We start from the raw sequence: 13,290 nt of genomic DNA, 5'->3' as shown, positions 1-13,290 counted from the left end.
TCATATCCCTCTCCAGGAAATATGATTTTGGGAGGATATTTCAATGGGGGTAGTGTGAGCCCAAGCAAGGAGCTGCTTCAGAGAAGCTGTATTGCCTGGAGGAGATACTGAGTTGATCAAATTGAAGTTCTAAGTTTGCATTAGCTCAGGAGTCAGGATTTGTAGGATTAGCTGCTGATAACAGGGGATGACATTTAGTCTCTTCTGAAGCCACCCTAAAAGCAAGTACCTTAATCCCCTGCTGGTAAGGGGATGACAAAGGGGAGTGCTTTGGGTCCAGAATGAATCAAAAGAAAGGATAAAAAGGGATCTGTGCAAGTGGACAGATGCTTAAAAGAGAGGCTTTGCACAGTGTCTGTTCATGGCAGATGACTGATGTGTGATCCAAAGGAAAGCAATTAGAATGGGCTGAGGGAGACCAAAATCACCCTGGCAGATTGACAGTGCTGAAGACTCAGAGCTCCTGTAGACAAGGAGGTGCTGGGGCAGGATGACTACTCTACATCACCTTTGTGAGGGAAAAACTCCCAGACTACCCTATTTCACATGTCCAATTTGGGCTTTGGAGTGCTTTGATTAGCATTTTATAGCTCTTTACATAGCTCTGATAGGGAGTGTTAATAGCTGCTATCAATCAGACCTGTAATCTCTAAGCAGCCTTCAGCTAGCTGAACGGTAGGCACAGTCAAATACCCCTTTGGGAGCCATCAGCTTAGAAAGATAGGGAGGTGCTGTCTTGGACAGGAGACTGCAGGGCAAGACCTAACTGAGGAAGACTCAAGGGCTAACCCTCAGAGCTCCTTGTGCTGCTGGTGTTAAAGCAAGGCAAATCCAGCTCTTTGGAACATCAACATAGCATGGAGGTAGATCTTCCTTGTGTGCCTTCATAAAAACAAAAAAAACACCTCCTACTTAAAAATGCTCTAAAAAAAATGGAACAAACAAAATGTTTAGAAAATCTGATCAACAGTAAGACACAGCTTCCAAGGCTCACGCAAGATTGTCCATACGACTGTATTGGGAACACACTCCCCAGCTCAGTTTCCTCCTCAGCTCACCCAGAGCCTGTTCCCAACAGCCACCATGGACAAGAGCAACCTGTTGTGGAGGGAGAGAGTTTACCTGTATGAATATAATCCATGCTTTACCAGATAGGGGGCCTTGGCACATTATATTTGCTACCTTATGGCTGCTCCCAAGAGCCCTGAGTCTAGCAGGGGTCCTTAAGGGGAGGTGCAGATCCCCAGCTCTTCTGCCTGTCTCCCCAAGGTCATGCTTGCCCCATTCAACCATTTCTGGGGCTATTTGCCAACAAGGATATTTTTCTGCTCCATAGAATACGGACTAAAGCCTGCTGAAGTGAAGACCCGTTAAAGGGGTAGAGGACGTTGTTTTATATATAAGCAAAGCTGTCTTGTTTTTCCCCTCCAGATGTGAAATGTCTGAATCAGTTTTGCTGACTATTTTCCCAAATAATTGCCCGAAGCAGGCACTTGACAAAAAGGATTCTTGCTTGAGGCTTTAATGTTTGACAATGTTATAAACAAAGTAACATGAAGGAAAATGTTGAGCAACCTTACCTGCTGGCAGCACTGCTCAGAATTACCCAGGTTGTGGAAATTCGTGAATGTTTCAGGTATTTGCTGTAGACTTTCCAGCTCTTTCTAACAAGTTCATTAATTTGAACTGTGAGTGGTGAGTGGGGAATGTGCAGAGAGTGATACACACTACAATTCTGAGCTGAGCTTCCTTTTAGCTGACAGGCTGCCAAAGATCTTTTCTTTAAAAGTCCCTTGTACAAAAATCTGGTACAGGACACTAACAAGACTTATATGAATCCAAATCTCTCCTAACTGCTCTAAGATGGTTTTATAATCAATAATTGCACATGATTCTATTGGGACCACTTGAATTCCACACTTGAGGAATTCACTGTTAAATACGAAAGGAAAAGGGATGTATCTGCCCAGGGAGGTGGTGAGGGTGTTCAAGGAAAGGTTGGATGTGGTGCCTGGGGACATGGTTTAGTGGGTGACATTGGTGGTAGGGGGGTGGTTGGACCAGATGATCTTGGAGGGCTTTTCCAACCTTAATGATTCTGTGATTCTATGGATTCTATGACCATAGAAAGTTTATGTCTCCCTATGAATCAGGTTCTTTGAGAACCTGAACCTCTATTTCCTGAGAGACAGTTGGGTAAATCCTTCTCACTTCTTCCAGCGTGAGAAAATGTTTTATCCTTGTGATTGGTTTTGTGTGCATATTCCTGTGTTACTCACAGCATACTGTCAATAAAGATGAAAATGATGTGACTGAAGGTTTGGTTAAGCTGACCCAGTTTATCAAAGTTGTATGGTTTCTATATTTAAAGATTAACTCTATTCCTTATACTAAAGGACTTGGCATTGGCATGTTTGCTGCCAGTTAAATATGAGATGATGGAAAGAGTATAGTGAAATCAGATTGAAATAAATTCATCAGGGAGAAAAAAAATAATTGAATCTTATCCAAGAAACAATCTCATATCCAGAAGTTGAAAATAAGAAGCTAAGCATCTGCTACAGTCCAGGCATAGAAGATCATCTGTACAGTAAAAACCCGCATCCTAACTTGTAGAAATAGGTCATAGAAGTGTAATAAAAATGGAAACTGGTATATCTCATGGCAGGAAATAGTACTGCAAACAAAGGAAAAAATATAGAGCAAAAATGTAATACTCAGTGCTTGTTGCATCTGTCCTCCTAGTTCCTGTACAGATGCCTCAAAGATGCTATACTTAATAGTTTAAAGCCAATCTTGTCTCTTTTAGCAAATTAAAGATTTGCTAAATTAGGATTAAAGCTCTTGCAACAGCTAGGATCAAAGCTTTTATAGCCAATGTTAAACTGCATATTCTGAATGCTCATAATTGCTAAATAGAAATTGATTTGGCATATTATATGCATCATAACTTGCAGCAGAGTTAATTAATTGCCAGTTACATTTCTTCCTAGGTAGCCTATGGCTCTTTTTTGATTAATTTTTAAAGAAATTTAGTTCAGATTTCGTATTTCCTAAGCCATTTTTTTTTCCTCTGGCCTAAATGAGATGCAATGAAAAAATATTCATGGGTCCTTGCTAGATTATGATGATTATGCATTTTATAAGGAAATGGTAAAGTTGGACTCTACCCAGAAGAGCGAACAGTTCTTTGCAAATGAGAGAGATGAAAGCCCAGAGAGTTTTTGGCATTGCTCTATGCCCTCATCCTGAGATGGGGAAAGAAGTATACAGAGGTGAGGATCAGGGGTTGGCTGGAGTATAGAGGGATGCAGGGACTCAGCTGGGGAACCAGGTCATTGTTTGACTGCAAGCTCTCCAGTAACAGCCAGCTTGCTTGAAGCACGTCCAGCGTGGGACTTACTGTGCTGGCCTCACAGAATATGCCCTGTAAAGTACTGAGAGATTTGTCACTGACTTTTAGGAAAGAAACATCTATTTATGACTAGCAGTAAATGTTTCACGTCTACAAATTTCCTTTTTTTTCACCAGATCAATTGTGCAGCTGTGTTTTATAGCTCTGATTTGGAATATTCTGTCAGCCCCTGATAATAAAACATACAGAAACACGCACACTTCCACAACCGCGTCTCTTTGGGAATTTAGGGGTACAGATTACAGTGCAGTAAGAGCACATGGAGTTTTTTCAAACACAAACAATTTGGCAATCCCATTTCTCTTATAAGGTGAATTAAAATACCTTTGACTCTATTTATAACTGTTATGTTAAAACAGACTTCCCCAAATTGTATCTATCTCAGTAAGAGTATTTTAAATAATTTCTAATAACAGTTCCACTTGCACATTCTCTGGGTGTATCCAACTCTTTAAATGATATCACCTTTCAGGTCTTTACAGTGAATTCATTTTCAATATTTGAAGATTTTATTTTATTTTTGTTCTGTTGTTAGTCAGTTTGTCTATTTTCTTTTTGGGAAGAGATCAATTCTTTATTTGGGTTTGTCTGGATTTTGTGATTGGAACATGTGTATTTGTGGAGAGGGATTCATATGATTAGACCATCACTTTTTAAAAGTCTGCAATGGTCTGAAGCCCAGACTCATGAGAAGGGAAAAATAGCCTTTATAAGCAATTTAGAGATACACATTCTCTGCATATATTCATTTATTGCATAATATCTGTGTTAATGATTTTTCTGTAGGTTGGGGAAAGGCCTGCAAAAGATGAATTTTGTCCTCCACCATATACCCACTACGAGGTTCCACCAAGTTTTTATCGATCTGCCATGATACTCAAGCCACAGCTAGGACTGGGTGCAGTCTCCAGGTTACCATCTGCAAAAAGCAGGATTCTCATTGCAAGTCAAAGATCCTCAGGTACCTGTCTTCATCAGCAAGGAGAAATAGCAAGTGCTCCCAGCCTCTATCACCCTGATGCTTCAGGTAAAGTATGAACTTTCTTTCCTTTCCTTTAACTATAGTTACCAATAAGAACCTTTTTTCAGACGTAAGTATCACAAAATGAGCAACATCTTAACCTGACACTACAAAGCTCCAATAACACTCTTTGAGAAGTGTCCTTTTATCCTGAGGCAAGGCTGACTGAAGAGTCTGGGGCTTGCACAAAGGTTATTTAACAGGTCATTGCCTACAGAGGAGGATCAATTTCAGTAATAATTCTCATTGTGCTCTTTTTCATCTTACTCCTCCTTGTAAATACCTGAAAAGTCTTTGCTTTTGTCGTGTGGAAGATAATGGAACATTTTCTCCCATCATTAAGATCCCATTTTTCAGTCTGTCTATGATATTGTTCATCATGTTGTGTTATGAAAGTGTTGGTGGTAGTCAGATATGCCAGCAGAGACCTTGATCCTCTGAAACCCTAGTATACACCTCTTTGGAGACAATGTTTTTGATACCTTTTGATTCCCAGCTACTATGCAGGGCGCTGCATGACCCCAGGCTGAATTACAGGGGAGGGAAAAGTCAAAAGTGTGCAACACCAGAAGACAGAGAGAATAATCACCTCTATAGGACACTTCTTGGTAGCCTGGAATAGCTTGGAGGTTTTAACAATGTACATTTAAGCAGCAAGTTCATGGACAAATGAAAATCAGTAATTGCCAGTGAAAAGTAACAGCTGCTTAACAGTCTGCAACTCTGCAGAGATCTTCAGATAATATTAAAAAAGGATGAAGTTAAGTAATGACTTGAGTTCATACAGTCCATCCTCTTGCCCCAGGACAGAATTCATTTGGATAAATGTTTATTTAACCTATTAATGAAAAACTATTTATAAAAACCTCCAATATGAGAGATTCTACAGCCTCTGAAAAGGAAGGCTGCTCGAGTTAAAAGTTTTCCCTGGTGTTTTGCCTAATTTTTGTTGCAATTTATTTCCCCTCCTATCTGGAGAGGAATCACAGAATCATTAGGGTTGGAAAAGACCTCCAAGATCCAACCATCACCCTACCACTGATATCACAAACTAAACCACGTCCCTAAGCACCACGTCCAACCTTTTCTTTAACACCCCCAGGGATGGTGACTTCAACATCTCTATGTAGCAAATACTAGTTCAGCCATACATGTTGAGTTCAGCCAGCACTGAATGTGGGAATAGATGTGCAGAGAGCAATTGTATCATACTTTCCATTTAAATGAAAATGCAAGAAGCTGCAAGTTCAGGATACGACATGGATAAGCCCTTGTGTTAACAGAAGCAAGTTTGGAAGACATAAATGAGGGCAATATACAAACAGGTCCTATTAACAAATCCAGTCTCTTTTCTGCTCCTTGGAAATAATATCACCTTGATTTTTATTCATCCAGCTTAATTAGCCTGAATCACTGATTACTGCAGACATAACTTTTCTCTAGCCATTTGTCATCTATATAGGACCATACATTATATATATTATTTGTGTATATGTGTATATATATATACATACATTATTTTTATTATTTTACTGTCTTCCTGTATTGAAATTCTAAAATCTAAACAGTGTCAGCCTGTCCTTCCTATTTATTGCCTGTAGTATCAACTTCAAAAATTCCAGTGAATGAGAAATATACATGAGAAAATTGCAATAGCTGTTACTGCGATTCCTATTCCACTGAAGTTCCTTTTCCTGAAGTTTTTCTATTTCTCAAAAGTTGGGGATTTTTGAATCTTATCACTGATTATTTCTTGGACCTTGCCTGCTTTGGACTCAATTTAATCTGGTCAATTTAAATCAACAGCTCTCTGTAATTTCCTTCCTACAACTGTTATTTTGTTTGTTTCTCTCTAGCCTGTTGATACCTCACTGTTTCAAAGATTCTATTAAAGATAAATCATGGTAGTCCAATAATTTGTCTGCCTTCCCCTTCAGGATCCCAAAGTGTACCTCATCTGGTCTTTGGGCTCTAACTGTTTTTATTGATTTTAAATTACCCAAGACTTGTTCTGGAGAGGTTGATAATGTCTCTAGTTTTTCACTGTCAACCCCAGGACACGTTTTTTTTTTTTTCACTTCTGGCATCTCACTTTCCATTTTCCTTGTGAGATGAAGAACATGTTTAACTTTTCTGCAACATCTTGTTCTGCTGCAAAGTACTTCACATTGCTTTCTGGTGATTCTATGCCTCCCGTTACCGATCTTTCCTAAATTTCTGATACCTTTTAATTAGTTTACATTACTTTTAGGTTTTGCATTTTATTTCACATTCATAAATTTGAGTTTTCTTTGTTCAAAGCCGTTTCTTTGCATATCCTAAGTGACTTAATCTTTCATCAGCATGTAACTTTATAAGTCAGCTTATCAGTCTTTTCATCTTTACTAATTTCTTTTAGGAAGAATGAATTGCTCACGAAAGAGGATCAAGGGACAACAGATAAGACAGTACCGGTGTAAGATTGAGAGAGCAGCAGAGAACTGCTTTCTGCAGTTGTGCCTGTGCTGCTGCACAAATACAGACCAGTATCATTTTCAGCTTTTTGTCAACCATTTTCCTATAATTTGGCAGTTTATTGTGGTATTAAACTTTGATCAGCATTATTGGTTTTGATGAGTATTTGAGAAACACAATTAAACGTACCTTAGATGGAATCATATTTACAAATATAAGGAAAAAAATGCATGAGCATATTGTTAGCATGTTGGAAGTGGTGCTGGTAAGACCTTTGATCATGGGTATTGTGGGGTGTAAGGGCTTGGCTGACAGCACTGAAAGCAGACGAGGACTAGCAGGTATTTTTCACTCAAGCATACTAGCCCTGCCTTCAAGAATGCTAATCAGCATCTCTCGCAGCTCAATCCTGAGCTTTTAATCCAGTTTTTAATCCTAGTGATTTCAGTCCTGCCCTGAGGTAATGGAAACAGGGATCTAGCCAGTTGCCATCCAGTGACAAAGTGTGGGGTACCACTGAGGATTTTAAAATTAAAATTGCCATGGCACAGTATCGAGGACAGAGCCAGGGCCTCATAATAAGGATTTTACTCCCCTCTGCCATGCCTTTCATAATGTAGCAGCCTGCTTAAGCAGCACTGATAAGCTGAGTGGTTTGGCCCATGTATAATGCTAATACTCATAAAACTGGCTGTAAGGTAATTGATAATTAAATCCCTGAACTGCTGTGATGGATTGCAAGTATGGCTCGTACATTAAGGGCTTTGTTAGTTTTAAGACATACCAGGTAGAAAGTGAAATAATGATGAATGTTCCCACAGTTCTTCAAGTGTGATGCCTAAAATGTGATCATTCATCTGTACGACACTGGACACAGGCATTGACAGTGGCTGCAAGTTACTTACTGACCAGTAATGCTACTTAGGTGATGTTTTACATTGGGTGGGTCTGGCAAGCAGTCTGACCTGTAAAGAGAGGCATTGTGCACTGTAGGTAAGATAGGAAGCCACTGAATTTGGGTGTATTTAAGCGTATATTAGGTATCTGAAAGCTGAACTTTTGTTTATCGTATGTAAATTGACTCTGCTCTTTCTTTGGGAAACTTGTAATTCAAAACAAGCATTGAAGGATATTGTGTCTAGAACATATAAATGATGAATATGTTTCCTTGGTTCTGAAGACTTGGAGCAAATGTGGCAGGATATACATGTACATTTATTAGCTGATTAATTTAATGGGATTAATGTCTGATTTTGAGAAGTATGACAGAGATCTCATCATTAAATCTTCACTTAATTCTACACTTTTTTGAGTAGTGCTTATGGTAATTTTTTTTCTCAAAGAGGGAGTTAATGAAATTTTGTTTCCTTATTACCTCTCCATCGATTGAATTTTCCAGTCCTGAGGGTCTAGCAGTTCTTTTCATTTCTCAACAAGTCAACTCTTGTTAAAAATTAAATTTACATGCACATCAGGACAGCAGTGTTTCTGATTTACCGAGACACACACAGACATATGTATTTGTGTATTTGCAAATATTTATTGTAAATTTCATCATTAATGCTACAATATGTCTTTAGCTTTTTCCTGATAAGATTTCAGCTTTGCTTTTGTGCTGATTTTCAGGAATACCTAATACTTGAACAAGTAATTGTGCTTTGGTGATACAGAAGAGGTTTTGAAGTTTCTTCCTGAAGTATTTCATTACTGCTGCTCCAGCTGCATGCTCATTTTATAGGCTTGCAGTCTGATGTACTTGCATTTGAGCTGGAAAACTTAATTCTTTTTTTAAGAAGAGAGGTGAGAAGTTCAAAATCAAAAATATTCTGTAACCCTCACTAATCTGCAATGGTTTCAGTTGTCACTCTCAGCTTCCTTTGGGTGAGCAATCTGATTGCATTTCCTAAAGAAGAATGAAGTACTTTGAAGGGAAACACTCCTCTCCATTGAAGTCTTGCTAGGGACATTGTCACCATACTCAAGACGTAGCCATATGCCACCTCTCAGCTCCCATCAGTTACTGACTCTTCAAAGACTCAGAATACCTCTTATGAGAAGGGTTGCCTATATGGCAGTGTTGTATCAGAGATAATCCAGGTGTAGTAGCAAACAAACACCTCATTCCCTACCTCTTCCCCAAGGAGAGCTGATCATAGCTGGCTGGGCACCTGCAGCACATCCGAGCAGGTGATGAGCAGCAGCTTGGTGGAAGATGTGGTTCCAGTGCACCAAGATGTGGTCTTGTTGCCCAGTACTTTGAGAAGAAAATGCAGTGAGTGTGGCTCTGTTTCTTGTTTCTGTGGGCTGTGTTGCACATCAGCTCTAGAAAGTAAACACAGACATTTGCAGCTTGAATGAAGCACAAGCTGACAAATTCTTGGGGTAGTGAGAAAGTGCTAAATGGCCTTGGGTTGTCTGGGAGCTAGAAAGGCACAGAGCAGCTGTAGGGGGGGGGTTAAATATGAAGCAGGTGATGGTGAACATTTCCTGCTATGTGATGTTCAACAGGGACAACTGTTTTGCCTTTGGAACTGGCCAGTCCCAGGCTTGACACTATTTAGACGGGAGAGCATCAGTGAAGCTGGGCATAATATGCTCACTGTTGTAAAACCTTCTGGTTTAAGGTGTAGATAATTAAACCTTTTGTTTTCAGGCCCCTTTCCTCAGTTATTGTTCAAAGGAAAAATAATTAGGTCAATAACAGGGAAAACACAAGGGTACTGGAAACAGAATAGGTTTCTTATTTGGCAGATTTGTTTTTAATCTCTGAAGTTATCAAAGACTGAGTTAACTCTGAGATGCCTTGAAAAACTGCTTGTATTATCTCTGACTAATTCTGCAAACATGTAGATAACATTTTGCCCCAGATTCCCCAACACAAGGAAAATGATGTTCAGAGCACCATCTAAAAGAAGGTGAGCTCTTTGAGAGTGAATCACACCTAGTGGTGGAAGTTTTAAGAGAAAAACTTGTCCAAAAAAAAAAAAGAGGAAAAACAAACAAAAAAAACAATAACCAAGAAAACAAAGGCTTAGCATGGATCCCTAAATCACAAGTGGAGTTGTGGAGTTGAAGTCTTGAACTGCTACTTTCTCAGATGAATACATCCATGGAATTCATTTCTATAGCTTTTCATTTGTTTTAGCTAAAAGCTATTTCAGCCGTCACAGAGAAGTCACAGTAAAGGTGCTCGTTAGTTATACATGTGCATGGAGATGCGATTTGTGTGCAGTGCAGATGCATAAGAAGTCTCGCTCAGACTGTTTTTAAGGCTCCCCAGGCACGTCTGTTTTTTGTCAATCAGTTGTTACCTCAAAATGTTTTTGTCCTCCTAGATGGAAATAGTTTGAAGTGTCACAGAAAATCACTTGTGTGCCATACAGACAACAATACTTAATTCTATAATTAGCTTCAGGCAGTGAGGCAAGCTGGAAAGATTTTTGCCAATTTTTTGTTAAGCTTATTTTGGCAGATTTTTATTAAAATGAAAGCTGCTCATTAAAATAACTTTTGTTTTGTACTTGCAGACCTTGTTTGCAGGAGTGCTTCTACACTTCCAAGAAATAGAAATAGAGAACAAATACGCATCATAAAACTTGATGATATTTAGAACAGAAAACAGGTACAATAGGCTGATGCCTCATGTATTTTAATGGGAAAGAAGACACAAACTGACTTAGCTTTAAGGATTTGAAAGAATCCTTAATGTGGATAATGTCCTGCCCTCAGGTTCTTGTGAGGCCCTTGTGGTAGAGAAGAGCTGGATTACAAAGAAGGAAGGGAAAAGTAATTTAAGGAAGATGATGAGTTCAAGACACAAAATATTGTTAGTTCAGGGGAAACATGAATAGGAGTCACAAACTGAGAAGTCCCCAAGCACAGAAGTGTGAGAAACACTGGGAATAATCCGCACAGAACTGAGAGAATGAATTTGAAGGTAGAGGTAGAGATGGGTAGAGATGGGGCATTGTTTGCTTCAGCAAGGCGCCAAAGTTTGTCACTAATTTATACCTCCTGGTTTTATGAAATTTCCTCTTCAGCAGCAGTGTTGGTGGCTCCACACTCACTCTGCAGTGCTCAGTGCCCTGCTTGCTGCAAGCAGGTGGTTGTGTGGTGGCAGAGAGAAGAGAGCTTGGGGACTCAGCACGGGCATCCCTGCAGTAAAGCTGGGGACATGGGAGTCCCAGGTGGACCTCACAGTCCTAGGACAAGCTCATTTCAAATGCTTTTTAAACAAAACTATTTCTAACCACTTCCCTCCCTGCCCCAGTGGATTTATTCCCCTATTCTGCTGCAGGAAATCTGTGATATTTATAGCTTTTTGCTCTAGAATGGAAAGGTTTCTCCCTCCACCTTGATTTTCAGTGGTTCTTAGGAAAAAGAAATCTCATCTCTCAGCTTGTGTAGCACAGGCCTAGTTGTGCATTTTTTTTGGAAGCCTGGAGAACCCACAAGAGACAGCCCCATAGTTTTTCCCTGCTGCCACTGACCTGGGCAGGTTCATTGCTCTGCAGTTGAGCTTACAGCTGCTTGCTGTGGGACCTTGTGTTTGCTTCACATCAGGAGGCTGCTTGGGTTTGGCCCTGCCATTGATACAACATGGAATGTTTTGCACACTGTGACTGTTTTGTGTGTCTTTTGTCATACGTAGTGTCATTAGTATAATTAGTCCTGCAGGTACACGGCCAATGTGATGTTCGGTCATGCCCTTGCATGACTTGGGTCATGCTCCAAGTGTGTGGCTAGGTAAGTAGGATGTCTGGCCCATCCAAAAACCAGCTGCAGTGCTCATATCAGCATTGGTGAGGCCATGACAAGTCTGGCTGTGGAAGGGAGAGATTGTGGGGTCATCCTTCTGTAGGAAAAAGTGCAATCTTACACTAGCACAAGCCAATCTGCATCCCTCCTTGAGCATTTGTCAGTGCAGGAAGATACTAGTCCACTCTGAGGGATTCTGATCAAAGATAATAAGCATGTAATTCCTGGCATTTGGGACTCCTAATGCCTCTCACTGTATACTTCTTACTGTTCCTACATGAATATTAGTGAATTCTACATGAATATCTGTAATTCACACCAAGTGCAAGCTGTGCTGGTAGCACTGAGGGAATCACTGGGAGCAGGTTCTGTAGCATCTTGCTGTGTAGTCATTCGGATGTGAATGTCAAGTCCCAGCAGCGGGGAGGGAAGAAGTCTAGCTTGGTGTTGCTTTACAGGGAACCATAAAACAGCTGTAATAGACTGCTGTCAATGTAATACTGCACCAGCCAGCAGCAATCTGTTATCTGTTCTCCTTGGTAATGTGCCTGCACTGCCCTTCACCTGCACCTGGAGCCCACAGCTCCCTCGGGGCACTTCATCACATAGTCCAAAGGAAGCCAGATTCAGCATCAAAGTCCAACATCATCCCTGGTGGTGAAAAAAATGTCATCAGGGAATTTTTAGTCCTTTGTTACACACTGCAGGTATTTGTTACTTTCTTTATGGTTACTCTCCACAGTACATCATCCTCTGGGCTGCTAAAGGTGCAGTGGCCAGACATCCAGTTCCTTGTGTCTTAATAGAGGCCTGAACTCATGAAAAGTGGTTGAAAAAATACATTTTTAAGAGTTTAAAGGATATATATTATTTCATTTCAATTATTTTGTTGATCAAGAAGCATTTTTTTTTTTAAATAGGAATGTGTTTTATAGGAAAACCACTCCTTTTTGGCTTGGTGTTACAGATGGTGCTATTTCAAAAGAAACAGCTTAGGTCTGTAGAACAAAACTTAGTATTGTTACTGTCATGAGGTACACAACTATCTTTCAAAATCCCTGTAACATTTTTTTCTGCTCAAAGGAATTAGTCTTGTTTTCTATAAACTCTCCTCAAAGTGTAATGCTTCATTAACATTAATAAGGCTGTGACCTACATAGTTTACAATAGAATTAGATACTGTAATAATGTGAAGACCATATTTGTACCGTGTGGTTAATTTGTATCTTTCTTTTATATTATGAATGCTCACTGCACCCTTTAAAGTATGTGTCAGGTTAAGTCATGAACAGCATTGACCAGATGGGAATGGAAAGAAGGTGACTTTATGGCTTTTTCTGGCAGAGTACATTGATAATTTTAATTCTACCTTGTCTTCTAACCTTCTGGCCCTGATTGCTGAAGCACTCAAGCATCAACTTTTAGAGAACTTTTTTTCTCTGCTTTTCAGGATGCCACAAGGAACACAAATCTGTTAGTGTCAAAAATACAAATGCTCTTTCCAAATGTACAGTTGAGTTATAGATCTGCTTGGTATCCAGGCCTTCAAAGCAAAACCAAAGCCAGAGCTTTAGTTCTTCCATGAAGACAATTTGAGACATTTATGGACTTGTCTTCTGGATTTGCCTGGGAAAGTTTGCCT

At 39.8% G+C, this 13,290-nt stretch overlaps 1 protein-coding gene across 5 annotated transcripts in view; it reads left to right on the top strand.

Annotated features, from left to right (window-relative positions):
• The window catches only part of MTUS2 (microtubule associated scaffold protein 2), a 275,206-nt gene that overhangs the window by 106,923 nt on the left and 154,993 nt on the right, over positions 1–13,290 (top strand). For all 5 annotated transcript variants that reach the window (XR_011806475.1, XM_072032648.1, XM_072032650.1 and 2 more), the window contains one exon: positions 4,202–4,442. Coding sequence is in view for 4 of the 5 variants with exons in the window: in XM_072032648.1 (XP_071888749.1) it covers positions 4,202–4,442 (241 nt within the window). In the remaining variant the exon portion in view is untranslated. The remainder of the gene's footprint in view (positions 1–4,201; positions 4,443–13,290) is intronic.

This window comes from Anas platyrhynchos, chromosome 1 (assembly GCF_047663525.1).
Source record: "Anas platyrhynchos isolate ZD024472 breed Pekin duck chromosome 1, IASCAAS_PekinDuck_T2T, whole genome shotgun sequence".
Lineage (NCBI taxonomy): Eukaryota > Metazoa > Chordata > Aves > Anseriformes > Anatidae > Anas > Anas platyrhynchos.
Note: the sequence above shows the minus strand (reverse complement) of the source record. Positions and strands in the feature narration are given on the sequence as shown.